The sequence below is a fragment of the Salvelinus alpinus genome, chromosome 9, assembly GCF_045679555.1.
Source record: "Salvelinus alpinus chromosome 9, SLU_Salpinus.1, whole genome shotgun sequence".
Lineage (NCBI taxonomy): Eukaryota > Metazoa > Chordata > Actinopteri > Salmoniformes > Salmonidae > Salvelinus > Salvelinus alpinus.
In genome coordinates this window covers 62,167,608-62,184,256 of record NC_092094.1, presented here as the reverse complement: position 1 = coordinate 62,184,256, position 16,649 = coordinate 62,167,608, and the positions used below count along the sequence as shown (strand labels likewise).

Sequence of the window (16,649 nt, the reverse complement as noted above, 5' to 3'; positions counted from 1 at the left end):
ACGCCTTTTATACCTCCCGTGGACGAGTGGTTGTAGTGGTGTGCAGATGTGGGTGGTTGTCTATTTTCATAATTCCATTGAATATACACCATAACAAAAATCCATTATTAATTTGTTTAGGCAGATCCTAAGAAACATAAGACTAATAAAAACGATTTTCAAAAGGATAGAATTTCACATTTTGTTTAATTGTGTTACTGATCTGTGCAGCCTCTATGGTTGTAGCATGCACATGAAATAGATATTTATTTTGTTTATTAAACAGAAAAGACAGTCACACATTTTACAGTAGGCTCAGAATAAAATACAAAGAATATCCCACACAACTTGCAACATAAAAAAAATATTTAACAGAGCCCAAATTAAACCCGATTATAAATTTTTTAAATCTCCGTGTCACCTCTTTCCAACCCTCACTTTGCGAGGCATGTCACTTCACCCATCTCTTCGCATAGCCCACCACATGCACTATTTTCTTAACCACAACTGTGGAAACAAATATCACTGAATGATGAAAATATTGGAATAAAGTAGGCTAATTCAATTGAAGGCATCAAATTATTGTTTACTTAAACTCGCAAAGTCATCCAATTGTTATAATAGGCCTACATTTGAGGTGAGTGCTGCTCATGATCGTCTTGTCTAGTTGGCTCATGTATTAGCACTGATCACACACAGTAGGAACACGAGACTCCAATGCTTTTGAAAATACAGGTTGCTATTGTTCTCTATCGGTGTCATGATGAAGATACTCTCAATGTAAAATCCTACGCCTGCTCCCTAACAAAGCAAAGTTTCTAACTGCCAGGATGATAGTAGTAATGGCAGCTGTCTAGCAACCATCAAGAGCTTAAGAGCGTAGTGCGTGCCAATTCCGCCTCAGGATTTTATGGCTACATTTCCTACTAAGCCGTAGGCAGAACTTTACCGTAGGTCGGTTGGCAGAAATAAACATATAGGCTTTATCCCAGGCAATACCTTTCTTATATAGAGAGAAGTCTGCATAAAGTTGGTGGAAAAATGTCTCGGTTTGAAAGGTGTATATGTCCCAGTGGAGGCTGCTGAGGAGAGAACGGTTCATAATAATGGCTGGAAGGGAGCAAATGGAATGGCATCAAGCACCTGGAAACCATGTGTCTGATATTTAATACCATTCATTCTGCTCCAACCATTAGCACGAGCCCGCCCTCCACAATTATGGTGCCACCAACCTCCTGTGATATGTCCTAACAGTAACCGTCCCCCAATAGATCATAAAAGTAGTTAGAAATGTGTATAAAAATGGCTTAGGGTCCAGACGTCCATCTGTCTGTCTCAGGAAGACTTCAGCAGTGTGATGCCGTCCATGTCCAGCTCAACTAGATGGACACTGAAATCTCGGAGGCCCTGGGACACAAAAACAGTCAATGTCAGCTGAAACGCTGAGCATAGCTGAATTCTGCTTTTAAATGGTTTATTTTTAAATTCAAGTTTTAAACACATAGGACTGATATAACTTTTCCCTGTTCATTCCCTGCCATCTTCATTTGAACTATTCCAGATCCTTTCAGTATATCGCCATCTGTCTATATACTCACTTGTGTGTTGTTGAGGACCTGACGCACTGCCTCCCCCTGCTGCGGCTGGCGGGTCAGCAGGTAGAGGAAGCCCCCTCCGCCCGCCCCAGCCAGAGTCTGTCCCAGGGCCAGCGGGCGCAGGGCATCCATCATGGTCCGCACAGCTGCCGGCTCACACCCCGGAGCCATCACCTTCTTCTGGCCCCAGTAACGCTCCAGACAAGCCCCCAGCCTGGGGAGAGAGCCTAAAAGGGAGACGGAGGGGAGAGGGGTTAACTTATATCATTCATTGAAAAGACTGACTTAAGAAAAACTTTGTATTTTCAAAAAAGAATTGTAACTTATAAAATCAGGCCTTTTAGTCTGTATTGAGTTTAAATGTCCACTGTAATAAATCCAACACGTTCTGACTGTGTGCTAGAACACCTTGTTAGGTGCTTTTAGTCAAGTTTAGGGTTCAAAAGATCGTTTTAGGATTTAATGAGGTTCTGTAAAGTTCCTTTAATATATTTACAACAAGCAGACTAGGGCTGTGGCGGTCATGACATTTTGTCAGCCGGTGATCATCAAGCAAATAACTGCCGGTCTCACGGTAATTGACCGTTAATTAACATAAAACACATTTAGCATCTCCTGGCTTCCACGCATAGCCTACAAGCCACTGATGCAGACCTTTGGAACGTCTACCTTTTGAAAAGTCTAACAAATCCATGTAATATATATATTAGGCACCTTGTATCATCGACTGGAGGAATGTGCTGAGATACAAACGTTTTGGAGCCCAGTACTGCGCTATATCTCTGAGATGACCACTAATCCCTAAACTATGCCACCTACAATAAAAATTATGCCTGTTACTATCACAATACAATCCATTATGTATTTTAGACAGGTCTAAAGAAACATGATATGAAGAAAATTTATATTTCAGAAGAACAGAATAGCATACTCGGAGTTGTCCTTATGTTAGGCCCTGATCTGGCTATGGGCTACACTAGTTCATTTAGCAAACAAGATTTGTTTACAATTCTGTGGCCTTATTTAATAGTATGTAGAATACAATTGAACAAAGCTGAATAAAATAGAAAGTATATTTTCTCCAAACAATTTGAGGGAGTGCGCACCTGCAGCTATTCTGTATTGAGCGGTTAACAAAGAAACAGGTACTCCTATACGCTTAATTTAGAGTTATTTATGTAACTTTAGTTGTGATACAAATGTTGGGCTATATGTTTTGATTTTAATATAGTCTAAGGATGTATGATGCGAACAATGATGATTTGAAAAAAGTTACATGAAAGGCTTGAGCTCTGCTTTCTTTTTTGCGCAGGCTGTACACACTTAATCAGTCTCTCACTCACAATTTGACAAGCACTTGATAATGCCTTGAATTTCCCGGCTTCATCCCCTTTGTGTGGATGTAATGCACCCCAAAAAAATCCATGCCTTTTGCAGATAGTGACCAGCTTGCCGAAGCACCCCTCATTCACATGGCTCCCCGTCAGGTGATCGGGTCTTTCTCACAGGCTACAAGTGAAGACAGACATCTGGGACACAACTGTGCACGTTTTTAACCAATTCCGAGGCGCATATTGAAGATATTGGAAGAACTGTCCACATTTACTTTTCGTCAGCCAACAAGATGAGTAGGCCTAACGAACAGCAAAAGCACTAGCCTATGTCAATCTACTATCCCGCATAGTACAAAAGTTGACCTACTCTATTCTGTGCGAGAAATATAAATTCCATACATAGTCTGGGATAGTTGCGGGATGTGATAGATCCCAAATTAATACAACCTCTAGCATCAAAATAACTGTTAAGCGATGAGCCTGACGCAACAAATGAGAATGTTTAGCTTAAAATGTTGATAAACTATTAGGCTATTTCTTCACATTATAAGCCTAGCAATGTGCACACAGCATTAGGCTAAAAGAGTGAATGTTCCATTAGCAGGAAAACGCCATTCACAAAAAAGTGACCACAAATGCGATTATTCATGTATTGCTTTTATTATCAAGGTGCATTTTTGAAACACACCTGTTGTAAAGCGGATGAATGTGCTTTACTTGGCCACTTTAGTTGAAATACAAACCTTATCAAAACATATAGGCCTATGGGCTAGGCTACAGGAGGTGTGTGACTGAGTTAAAAATGTCACCAAAAAAAGAATGCACTGTTTGCCTTAAGCAGGGCGTCATTCACAAGTGATAGGCTAATATTGTCACCCATCACACTATCCTTGATTTAATCTTGTCTTTACATATACTAAATAATATATATGTGTGTGTGTGTGTGAAATTTGTTTTCATTTAGAAGGGACCATTATCATGCACCCGTCTTGAAACAGGTGCAGCAAGATCAAAAATCTGCCAATTAAAATGTAGCCCCACTTAGGTATGAGTTTGAAAGACCATTCCTCTCACCTTCTGTACAGGCGCGGGCACACTCTTCTGCGTTGTCCACTAGCTGCCCGGCGTTCTCCACGATGGAGGGCACACGGCTGTACCAGCGCCGCACCGTGTCCTGCACAACAACATGGCAGCCATTTTAGAGACGAGACACCCAACATCCTTCAAACTGCACCAGGGGTACTTCTCAGTAGTCTGAAGTTGCTTCCTCTCCTTGGCTATTCTCCTCTAAGTAGCTGTAGCAGTTGATGTACTGTTTTGATCATGTAGTTTTGAAAGGTTTGTGCTCGTAAATACATAGTACATGTGAAATGACAAAATGCCTGCAGCACTGAGAGGAAGTGTTCTACCACAACTGTACACTGTAAACAGGAAGTGATCAGAAATATTTTTGTGGAAACAGGAAGTGTGGATGCTTGGTGCAAATATATTAAGAGGAACTTTACAGAACCTCATTAAATCCTAAAACGATATTTTGAACCCTAAACTTGACTAAAAGCACTAACAAGGTGTTCTAGCACACAGTCAGAAAGTGTTGGATTTATTACAGTGGAGATTTAAACTCAATACAGACTAAAAGGCCTGATTTATAAGTTACAATTATTTTTTGAAAGTACAAAAAGTCAGTCTTTTCAATGAATGGTATAAAGTTAAAGGGTTAACATTGTGACTTTGAATAAGTGGATGGTGGAAGGCTGGATGGCTAAGTGGAAAGCTGGATGGCTAACCTGCAGCAAGTTTCGCGCAAGCCGAGTCTTGCCGGTGTAGACCAGCAGGAGGTGCTGTTGCAGTGAGAGCAGAAAGTCGTCGGAGAGAGGGAGACGTTCCACTTCCACCCGGAGGGGGAGACAGGCTTTGGAGCGCGCCACCTTTACTCCCCCCACCAAGCCTCCGACCTGGTCCTGCCAACCACCACCTCAGGAGGGAGACCGGGAGAGAGAAGGAAACAGAATGAGTGCATCATAACAAATAACATATCATATAATATTCTATTAATATAATGCCATTTAGCAGACGCTTTTATCCAAAGCGATTTAAAACCCTTTGACACGGGTGGTCCCTGCTGTGTACGCTCAAACCGGTGTGATTAGAACACTTCATTAGAATGTCTAGTTACGATTGACGTGTTTGAGCTGGCCACACTGTTTTATCACAAAAAAAAAGTGCAATTATTATTGTGTTATATAGGCTACATTGGTCCTAGCGCTAACTGAGAAAAGAGTGAGCTAACACAAGCTGTCATATTTAGCCAACTCTCGGCTGATAGAAACCATAATATGAATTAACAATTACTATTCACACTATCACATCACGGGTTAGCTCACCAGTGATCAAAATAATTGAGTAAAACCCTTTCTAAAAGTCTAAAGTAGTCCGATGGTCGGTAGTTGTGTGCGCCGCCATGGTTGTTTTTCTCCATCAACCAAAGATAAGAGGTAACAAGATGAGTTGGGTCTGTTTGCAGTATGCATGTTGAAGACGAAGGGGGTGTGTCGTCTACCATCATTCACTTCCAGAAGTTCGAGTGAACCATCCCTTCACCTTGCTATAACATCTTTTGTCTGACAGACGTTTTCGTGACTCAGAATGCATTGAATGATGTCAACAAACATGGCTCCACACATAGCCGGCAAACAGCTTAGCAAAATATATTTATAACTGACCCAAGCTGGTTTATCTGTGTCGTTTACAGTGGGAGCAAATGAAGCATAGTGGGCAGAACAAGGAAGAAGGTGAGCAAAGCCAAGCATGAGCTAGTGAGATCCTATTGGCGCATTGTAGAGTTTATTTGCATTTTCAGTCAGGGAACGGCTCCTCTGTGAAGAGTGCGTGTGCACAAACTCAATTCGAACTTGCATTCTTAAACAACGCCATTTTTTTTATACTTTGGAAAAGTGTAAAATCTATAAAACGTAGTGCACTGTGTTTGTAGCGGATTCTAGTTTTGGGAACAGAAAAATGTATTGAGATCAGATCTTTCATAGATGAGAAAATGACCAGAATCTCAGCCCAGTTTCACTACTAACGACTGGACTTCCTCTCACTTCTATATTTGGTGGTGAGAAAACGTTCTAAACTGATGCTTCAGCTTTTTAGCCCCTGTGGCTTAGCATTAGCTCATCATAAATCAGTACAACCTTCAAAAAAGTATTTTACACACGTGTCCATTACAATCTATGCAAGAATCCAAAGTTATTATAAGTAAGGAAAACAACAATGAAGGCAACACGGGCGCCAGGGTTACGGCTAGAAGGGATCCCAGCTTTTGTCAGATTTGACTTTTCGTACCAGGTTAGGAAAATTAACGTAGCACGTTAAGAGAATTAGGTTAAGGTTAGGAAAAGGGTTAGGATTAGCTAAAATGGATCCCTTCTAGCCATGTCCGGACGCCAGTCGGAAAATGCGCCAGGGGGAAAAAAGTTAGTGCAGGTTCTGTTCTCATTGGAGATGCACAAATGTCTGGATACTTGATCCTAAGAAACACTGGGGAAGTGCTTGGGCTCTCATCTAAGAGACAAGTTTGAGGCATTACAATGAGCCGGACAAATGTAAATTGTTCGCCACAGTGAAATGGGCTGCTTCTATGTGAATTATTGAGGAGGGCGAAACACCCCTCAATTCAAACTGTTAAATAAACCTTGTTTGAAAATAATTAGAGATTGACAAGTTGAAACATAGCCTATAGATAATTAGCACGCATCACGCCATGGTTTAAGGGCAGAGTGGGTTAACTGTCCTGATGCGTAACAATCACATTTTGCCACAGTGAGGGCATTCTTCACAAGCATAAAAACATCTCATGCTTTGGGGACAGTTACAGATATTTGGAACTCACTTGTGGGTGAATAGATTTTCGTATCGGTGGCCCCAGCGGTAATTGATCCCTCTATCCTAACGTTGCAAGCACCATGCCTTACCTGAGCCACACAGCATAGGATGTGAATGGTATCCTGTGTACAGTGCATTCGGAAGGTATTCAGACCCCTTGTCTTTTTCCACATTTTGTTACGCTACAGCCCCATTATAAAATGTATTAAATAGTTTTTTTTGGTCATCAATCTACACACAACACCCCATAATGACAAAGCAAAAACTGTTTATTTTTACATTTTTGCGAATGTATTAAAAAAATATATATATATATATATTACATTTACACAAATATTCACACCCTTTACTCAATACTTTGATGAAGCACCTTTGGCAGCAATTACAGCCTCGAGTCTTCTCGGGTATGACGCTACAAGTTTGGCGCACCTGTATTATATTCTCACGCTCTGTCAGGTTGGATGGGGAGCGTCGCTGCACAGCTATTTTCAGGTCTCTCCAGAGATGTTTGATCGGGTTCAAGTCCGGGCTCTGGCTAGGCCACTCCAGGACAGTCATAGACTTGTCACGAAGCCACTCCTGCGTTGTCTTGGCTGTGTGCTTAGGGCTGTTGCCCTGTTGGAAGGTTAACTTAAGCCCCAGTCTGAGGTACTGAGCACTCTGGAGCATGTTTTCATCAAGGATCTCTCTGTACTTTGCTTCGTTCATCTTTCCCTCAATCCTGACTAGTCTCCCAGTCCCTCCTGCTGAAAAACATCCCCACATCATGATGCTGCCACCACCATGCTTCACTGTAAGGATGGTGCCAGGTTTCATTAAGACGTGAAGCTTTGCATTCAAGCCAAAGAGTTCAATCTTGGTTTCATCAGTCCAGAGAATCTTGTTTTTCATGGTCTGAGAGTCTCCCAACAGGCTGTCATGTGCCTTTAACTGAGGAGTGGCTTCCTTCTGGTCACTCTACCATAAAGGCCTGATTGGTGGAGTGCTGCAGAGATGGTTGTCCTTATGGAAGGTTCTCCCATCAACACAGAGGAACTCTAGAGCTCTGTCAGAGTGACCATGGGGTTCTTGGTCACCTCCCTGACCAAGGCTTTTCTCCCCCGATTGGTCAGTTTGGCCGGGCGGCCAGCTCTAGAAAGTATTGGTGGTTCCAAACTTCTTCCATTTAAGAATGATGGAGGCCACTGTGTTCTTGGAGACCTTCAATACTGCAGAAAGATTTTGGTACCCTTCCCCAGATCTGTGACTCGACACAATCCTGTCTCGGAGCTCTACGGACAATTCGTTCAACCTCAAGGCTTGGTTTTTGCTCTGACGTGCACTGTCAACTGTGGGACCTTTCATAGACAGGTGTGTGCATTTCCAAATCATGCCCAATCAATTGAATTTACCACAGGTGGACTCCAATCAAGTTGTAGAAACATCTCAAGGATGATCATTGGAAACAGGATGCACCTGAGCTCAATTTTGAGTCTCATATCAAAAGTTCTGAATACTTAAGTAAATAAGGTATCCGTTTTTTTTATTTTGAATACATTTGCAAAATATTCAAAAAATCTGTTTTCACTTTATCATTCTGGAGTATTGTGTGTAGATTGACGAGGAATTTTAGAATAAGGCTGTAACAAACAAAATGTGGAAGAAGTCAAGGGGTCTGAATACTTTCTGAATGCACTGTATGTGTTCTTGTGAGCGAGTGAATGAGTGCGTGTTATCTCACCAGTGGTCAGCATCTGCTCCAGGTGGAGAACAGCGTGAATGAGGGAGTCTGTGTCGTAGGTTCGCCCCGTGCATCTGTATACGGCTGCCAGCACCGCTCCCGCCAAGATACTACTGGTACCTGCAGGTGCAACATCACGCAGTGAGAGAGATAAACGGGGAGAAAGATGGAGAAAGAGTGAGAGAGGGGATGTGAGGGAAAGGGGAGAGAAGGATGAAGGAGTGAGTAAGAAATGTGTGCGGGACTAGCCCAATTCTTGTCATTGATGACCAAGTAGTGTTTTTTGCTTTTTCTGCAGCACCACAAGAGACAATGTGGTGGTTTATGTGTTATGAGACGCTGACAGTGCCCCGTGGTCATGTGCATTAGGCACCAAATGGAAGAAAACAGACTGAAACAGGGAGGGACTACTTAGACTCGCTAATAAAAATGCATATACCATTGCAAAAACATTCTCCGTTTTGCAAGACCAATGTCTTGCTAAATGTTTTCTGTTGCATGCCCTATTGAGCACAACCCATTGATCTTCTTACCCAGTCCTGAACCGTGCGGAAGGAGGGACCAGGTGTGGATCTCCACCCCTCCGCCCCAGCGCTGCAGGAGCTGCTCATCCAGGGACTGCCGAGAGGGATAGGTAACCAGGCCACTGCATACACACACGGCCTTCAACAGGGCAGCTGGGACACACGCACACGGGAGCAGATGACCAGATATGACCAACAGGGATGTAGTGTAGCGTAAAGACACATCAATTCTGTTTATGCACCCTTTTAATTGGTGAGCATTTAGTGTTCACAGTGACAGCTGCCAGTTTTACCACAACATTATTGATCACAAAGCATGACCTGGACTATGATCAAAGACAAAATGATCAAACATGACAACTAGAAATGTGCCTTTATGAAAAACTGCATCACGCAATAGCAGTCAGACAGCACAAGGATATAGAATTATTATTAAGATCATTTCAACAACAAAAAAATACATGGAAATGCCACACAAGACTCCACACACACACGCTTACTGATCAGCACGGTCCACATACACTACCGTTCAAAAGTTTGGGGTCACTTAGAAATGTCCTTGTTTTCCATGAAAACATGCATGAAATGAGTTGCAAAATGAATAGGAAATATAGTCAAGACGTTAACGAGGTTATAAATAATGATTTTTAATTGAAATAGTAAATTGTGTCCTACATTGCTTTCGTCAAAGAATCCTCCATTTGCAGCAATGACAGCCTTGCAGACCTTTGGCATTCTAGTTATCAATTTGTTGAGGTAATCTGAAGAGATTTCAACCCATGCTTCCTGAAGAACCTCCCACAAGTTGGATTGATGGGCACTTCTTACGTACATTACGATTCGTCTGTCCATAGCACTTTTTTCCAATCTTCCTCTGTCCAGTGTGTGTTATTTTTCCCACCTTAATCTTTTATTTTTATTGGCCAGTCTAAGATATGGCTTTTTCTTTGCAACTCTGCCTAGAAGGCCAGCATCCCGGAGTCGCCTCTTCACTGTTGACGTTGAGACTGGTGTTTTGCAGGTACTATTTAATGAAGCTGCCATTTGAGGACTTCTGAGGAGTCTGTTTCTCAAACTAGACACTAATGTACTTGTCTTCTTGCTCAGTTGTGCACCCACACCTCTTTCTATTCTGGTTAGAGCCAGTTCTGTTCTGTGAAGGGAGTATTACACAGTGTTCTACGAGATCTTCAGTTTCTTGGCTGTTTCTTGCATGGAATGGCCTTAATTTCTCAGAACAAGAATAAACTGTCGAGTTTCAGAAGAAAGTTACTTGTTTCTGGCCATTTTGAGCCTGGAATCGAACCCACAAATGCTGATGCTCCAGATACTCAACTAGTCTAAAGGCCAGTTTTATTGCTTCTTTAAAATCAGGACAACAGTTTTCAGCTGTGCTAACATAATTGCAAAAGGGTTTTCTAATGATCAATTAGCCTTTTAAAAATGATAAACTTAGATTAGCTAACAACGTGCCATTGGAACACAGGAGCGATGGTTGCTGATAATGAGCCTCTGTACGCCTATGTAGATATTCCATAGGAAAAAAAAATCTGCCGTTTCCAGCTACAATAGTCATTTACAACATTAACAATGTCTACACTGTATTTCTGATCAATTTGATGTTTTTTTAAATGGACAAAAAAATGTACATAAAAATGCCCATTTAAGTCTTACCAGGTGCATATGGCACACAGTGGTCTTTCAGATCCTCCAGCCTCTCGCAAACTGTCGCCATGGCGATAGCATCATCCTGTACTCCGCTGGAACTGACCAATAGCAGACAGGGCTCTTTGATGCGACGAGCTCGGGCACCAATGGGCCGTCTCCCGTCGACCTTCACCGCCACGTTGACCACTGCGCCGCCATGTTCAAAGGCAATGGGCGGAGTGTCGCTCCAGCCACCTGTGGGATAGAGCCTATTGTGAGAAGTACTCCTACGGGCTTTGTGGCAAGAGAACACAAACTGATATAGGACCAGGCTAATGACTTTCCATTCAATTATATGTTAAACTAAGCATCCCATAGCATTGTTGGGTTCCAGTTTGAAATACTTGCTATATAAGACGTTAATGGGTACATGTATGAGGAATGTATATGGTGGGGTCAATCGAGGGCGGATAAGAGCCATGTGCCTGTGAAGTTACTAAGTAAGGGAAAGGCAATCACATGGTTGCGATCACTAATAAGGGTGGATAGCTGTGGATTAGTGAGGAATGGGGGCTGAGGTCAGGTCACATGAAGGGAGAAGGAACAGTTTATTACCCACATCACTTAACTTCCTGCCTAGCAACAAAGATGTAGTGTTTATAGAAAAGGAGGAGACCACCTAAAGGGGGGTTTAAATACTTGTGCTGGTGAAAACACGTCTTTGCAGCTGTTTGACACAGTGGGTGAATAAACTTGGTTTGAGCTTTGACTAGACGTCCGTTAGGTTCTAAATAAACAGAGTAAAAACTAACGGCATGTTTTTAGGGGTATTGTCCCGGTTTAAAAGAGTAGGGAAAACTCCTCAAAAGAGCTTTGCTATTAGAGTTTGGCTAAGGGAAAGGTCTAGGGCAGAGTTTCCCAAACTCGGTCCCCGGGACCCCAAGGGCTACACATTTGGGTTTTTGCCCTAGTGCTACACAGCTTATTTAAATAATCAACTAATCATCAAGCTTTGATCATTTGAATCAGCTGTGTAACGTTAAGGGAAAAAACTAAAAGCGTACCCCTTCAGGTCCCGAAGACAGAGTTTTAGAAACGCTGTTCTAGGGGTGAAATAGAACAGGGTCGTTGACTCACCTGAGAGGTCCAGTCTGGCAGGACACTCCACATCTTGCCATTCCCCAAGGGGCGGGACCTCACCTTGACCAATGGAGATAAATCTCTGTGATAACATCACAGCCTGTCGTAGCAGCACCTGCCCGGCCGCCTCATAGTGCCGTGCAGCACGCACCAGCAGGTCTGGCCTGCAGGGGCCAGTCATATACTGTCACTTCTGACTTAATTGAAATGTATTATAATAATTAATGGTTTCCTTTCCTCCTTGACCACAGACTTCAGGAATTGATATTGCAGAGAGCAAGCATTATGGTGCAAACATGCAGATGTTAGCGGTCCCTACTAATGGAGGGTTAGTAGTTAATAGTATCAGTATGGGTCTGACCTGCTGAGCCATTTGGCTCTCTCGGTGGCCAGGGCCTGGACTCCACCCAGCAGGTCTCCCTGCTCCAGGATGGAGAAGGCATGGCTCCAGGTGGGGTTAGCAGCCGGCCCGCTCCTCAGCCCCCCTCGGCCCTCCCCGGCCAGGCAGGCCAACACGTCAGCTATACAGGCCAGGCAGCGGGCCGCCACTCCCAGGTTCTCCCTGCTGCCCGCTGCAACTGGAGCACACAAGATTACTATTGTCATTGAGGGCGTGCCAAGTAGACCAAGTAGGTCTACTTGGTCTCCACCAGCCTTTTTTCCATTCTTATGGCTGTCTGACAGCAAGAGTGCAAAATGAGCCTGTATAATGCATTCAGGCACCTGCACCCCCAGGAATTCACACAAACACACATTTAGAGAACATAAACGTCAAGTGTTGAAAAGGTGATAGAAATAAGATGGTGCCTGAGACACTAACTCCTCCGCACTGCAACTCCTTGTGTAATTGCCCATGTGTTCTCACGGTCAAATAAAGGGACATCAATACTCACTGGAGTCTAGTGTGCAGAGGAGCTCCTCATGCTGGCCTCCAAGCACGGCAGCCCTGAAGCTGGGCAACAACCCACGATCGCTCTGGCTCTTCAAGTTGTCCATCACTCTCCTCCTCCCCACCTGGAAGAACAGCGCCTCCCTCCAGCGCAGCTCCCCCTCCTGGTCAGTAAGGGAAAGGACCTCTCGGAGAGAGAGCCTCCACGCGGCCCTCCACTGCTCCAGTGCCCCCGGCCCACCCAACAGCCAGCACACCCCCACCTCCAGCCCCACCGCACCCCCCCGCGGCTGGAAGACTGGGAACAGGCGGGCCTCCATGAGGGACTGGCACCTCCCGGACCCCCACAGATCCTCAGGCCTAGGGAGAGAAAGAGCAGAGGGACCCCGCAAATATAACATTCATCATTCCAAGGGTCCAAATCATGAGCAGAGTAGGTTAGCAGTCAAGCTAACACGCTTACTGTATTCCAGTGCGGCTGTAGAGGTCACTCCATCTGTGATTCAGAAAGGTGGCACCATCATCATCGCAGGAAACCTATGGGAGGGCAAAGTCTGTAAGAGACCAACAGACATTCTAAACAGCCTCTGTCCACAGTCCAATCATTCAGATGGTGAAATCTCTAAAGAAGGTGGAAGGGAGGAGGAGAGAGAAGACAGCGCCTTGCTACCTTAAGATCATCATAAGCCCCCAGCACTGTATAAACAGTAATCTTCATCTCTCCCAGTTGTATGTGGTGCCCTTGGATGATGTGGTCATTGGTTAAGGCCAGCTGCTGGATGTGCAAAGATGAGGTCACTTCCAGGCCTGATAGTAAACAACCTGAAAGCACCTCCACTGGTCCCTGGGAGAAGAGGTCAAAGGTCATACAACATCCCAGCATACGGGGAAACAGTGAAATTAATGTTAAGTACACATTTCATTCTACGTTTGAGTTCCTCCAGACCTGAAGGTGGCAGTGCTGGATTACTGCTCCTGACGCAACACTGACGTCCCCCTCCAGAACACTGTTGATCACCCTGCCTCCAGCACTCACACACTGAGTATTCTGAGGACAACACAGACAGAAATACATGGACAGATATTAAAAACACACACATTGCTTGGTCCAGGGTTGGGTCCAGGGTTGTGACCAAGGTTGGGATCAATTCAATTTATTTTTCCTGACACGTTTATGGCAGCTTTATGTAGACCTTACGAGTGAAGGGTTACCTAGTACGTAGTGGAAGATCCTAAGAGGAGGACCATCCTCAGTGAATTTCATAAAAATAAAATAGTGAAACAATAAAACAGTGGTCCTTTTTAGTTAAAACTATTCTAAATATATTCACAAGTCACCAAATAATTGATTTTTTAAAAACACTATTTTGCAATGAAGGTCTACAGTAGCTTTAGCAGCACTCTGTAGGGTAGCACGTGGTGGAGCCGGAGGACAGCTAGCTTCTGTCCTCCTCTGGGTACATCGACTTCAATACAAAACCTAGGAGGCTCTTGGTTTTCACCCCCTTCCATATACTTACACAGTAATTACTTCAGGGGATGTCTTCCAACCTATCAGAGCTCTTGCAGCATGAACTGACATGTTGTTCACCAAATCAAAGGATCGGAGAATGAATCTAGTACTGAAAGTATACTAGTACTGAAAGCATAAGCTTCAGCTAGCTAGCACTGCAGCGCATAAAATGTGGTGAGTAGTTGACTCAAAGAGAGAGAAAGACAACAGTTGAACAGATGAACAAATTAATTTCTTCCAGAATAAAGGAGAAGCAAGAGAGAAAGAGCTAGCTGAATGCAACTAGCTAGTTTAGCCTACTCAAACAGAGAAGGATGCTACAGTATGTTAGCTAGCTGGCTATGGCTATCCAACACTGGAACTCTTCCAAGTCAAGGTAAGCTTCAGGTTTTATTAATTTATTGCCAAAGGGGCCTGCCGATGTAACTGCTGAGCTGCTTTGACTGTACTGCATGATTGTAGTGGGTTTACAAATGCATTAGTATAGTAGCTACATTATATGACCAAAAGTATGTGGACACCTGCTCGTTGAACATCTCATTCCAAAATCATGGATATTAATATGGAGTTGGTCCCCCCTTTGCTGCTATAACAGTCTCCACTCTTCTGGGAAGGCTTTTCACTAGATGTTGGAACATTTTTGTGGGGACCATTTTTTGCTTCCATTCAGCCACAAGCGCAATCGTGAGGTCGGCAATGATGTCGGGTGATTAGGCCTGGCTTGCAGTCGGCGTTCCAATTTCTCCCCAAGGTGTTCGATGGGGTTGAGGTCAGGGCTTTGTGCAGGCCAGTCAGGTTCTTCCACATCGATCTTAGGCTTGTGTGCATCTGCCCGGCCATGGAAGCCCATTTCATGAAGCTTCCGACAAACAGTTATTGTGCTGACATTGCTTCCAGAGGCAGTTTGGAAATCGGTAGTGAGTGTTGCAACCGAGAACAGGCGATTTTTTACACGCTTTACACGTCCCGTCCTGTGAGCTTGTTACCTACCACTTTGCTGTTGTTGCTCCTAGACGTTTCCACTTCACAATAACAGCACTTACAGTTGACCAGGGAAGCTGTAGCAGGGCAGAAATCTGATGAACTGACTTGTTGAAAAGGTGGCATACTATGACAGTGTGCCACCTTTGAAAGTTACTGAGCTCTTCAGTAAGGCCATTCTACTGCCAATGTTTGTCTATGGAGATTGCATGGCGGTGTGCTCGATTTTATCCACCCGTCAGCAACAGGTGTGGCTGAAATAGTCGAATCCACTAATTTGAAGGGGTGTCCACATACTTTTGTATATATAGTGTATGTTGACTATGAGGTGACAACGATGTAGGCTGTGTGTAGTGGTTGGTAGTCATTATATGGCTTCTATTGGCTTGGAAAGCTTTTTTCGCCTGGTCACAGAAAGTTGAAAGCTGAAGCCCACAAGCGAACGTAAAAGGTGCGAGAAGGAATTATATATATACACAAGGAGGAAAGTGATCTATGTTTGTGTGTGAGATCAGGGGCGTCTTCATTCCGCCGAATCTGTTGAAAAACTTTTCTTAAAAACGGCAGCAAACGGAACATACCTGAATTTGTCCAATAGAAACCCTCATTCGCAACGGATGGACTAACGATTACATCCTAGATCAGTGTCACTGTCTGTCACCTTGATCACTTAAAATTGTCTCGACCTGTGCACCTACGTTGTAAACATTCATTCATAGGCTAGGTTGTAGCAACCTCATGATGGGCACAGGGAAAATGAGTATCATGTAGTAGCCTAAACCTATCGCTGTTACATTGAGCTGGGTGAATGGAATATGAATGACAGTCATCCAATATGCTGTAATAGACATAAGGCCATGCTCATTAACAAGGAAAATACTCCATCTTAAAAACGGCACCGACCGCCACTGCCAGTACGGTACCTGTATGTGTGACAGAGTGTTGCTTTCTGTCCCCTTCTTTGTCAGGCGGCCAATGTGCTCTCTACCAGACAGAGTCAGGTAGTCGTAGCAACCGCCAGGAACGTAAACTGCAAGGAGAAAACCAAACACACTTATGAACCACTTGTAATAGGATGGCACATTTGGCATGTACAGAGAGGCATAGAAAGAGACGTACCCATATGGAGAGTGGTGCCTCTCAGTATCCTCCATAGCAAGGCCCGTGCGCTCTTCACTACTGCTCCCTGTTGACTGATGGGGGAACTGCAGCCCGTCCTCTCCCCATTCACAAACTCTGACTCGCTCAGGTCTGAGCAAAGACACATCAACAAATCCAGGAAGAGGGAGATCTGCAGATAATAAATAACCATGGGAAAGAAAGACAATAAAGGGATGTAACAGAGGATAAGGCTGTATCAGAATAAAACCAGCTTTGTGTAAACCTAGAAAAAAACTGAACCGTGTTTGAGGGGGGAGGGTGCAAAGCTTTGGAAGAGT

The 16,649-nt window shown here is 43.9% G+C and overlaps 1 protein-coding gene across 2 annotated transcripts in view; it reads right to left on the bottom strand.

The window, feature by feature from the left end:
- Nucleotides 1–167: 167 nt before the first annotated feature.
- LOC139530440 (L-fucose kinase) overlaps nucleotides 168–16,649 on the bottom strand; it is a 35,970-nt gene continuing 19,488 nt past the window's right edge. For both annotated transcript variants that reach the window (XM_071326858.1, XM_071326859.1), the window contains 15 exons: nucleotides 16,330–16,501; nucleotides 16,134–16,240; nucleotides 13,663–13,764; nucleotides 13,387–13,560; nucleotides 13,180–13,253; nucleotides 12,721–13,076; nucleotides 12,189–12,405; nucleotides 11,825–11,991; nucleotides 10,715–10,942; nucleotides 9,050–9,193; nucleotides 8,517–8,636; nucleotides 4,696–4,883; nucleotides 3,983–4,082; nucleotides 1,578–1,801; nucleotides 168–1,386 (listed from right to left, as the gene is read on the bottom strand). In XM_071326858.1, the coding sequence (XP_071182959.1) occupies nucleotides 1,315–1,386; nucleotides 1,578–1,801; nucleotides 3,983–4,082; nucleotides 4,696–4,883; nucleotides 8,517–8,636; nucleotides 9,050–9,193; nucleotides 10,715–10,942; nucleotides 11,825–11,991; nucleotides 12,189–12,405; nucleotides 12,721–13,076; nucleotides 13,180–13,253; nucleotides 13,387–13,560; nucleotides 13,663–13,764; nucleotides 16,134–16,240; nucleotides 16,330–16,501 (2,445 nt within the window). In that variant the 3' untranslated portion in view covers nucleotides 168–1,314. The remainder of the gene's footprint in view (nucleotides 1,387–1,577; nucleotides 1,802–3,982; nucleotides 4,083–4,695; nucleotides 4,884–8,516; nucleotides 8,637–9,049; nucleotides 9,194–10,714; nucleotides 10,943–11,824; nucleotides 11,992–12,188; nucleotides 12,406–12,720; nucleotides 13,077–13,179; nucleotides 13,254–13,386; nucleotides 13,561–13,662; nucleotides 13,765–16,133; nucleotides 16,241–16,329; nucleotides 16,502–16,649) is intronic.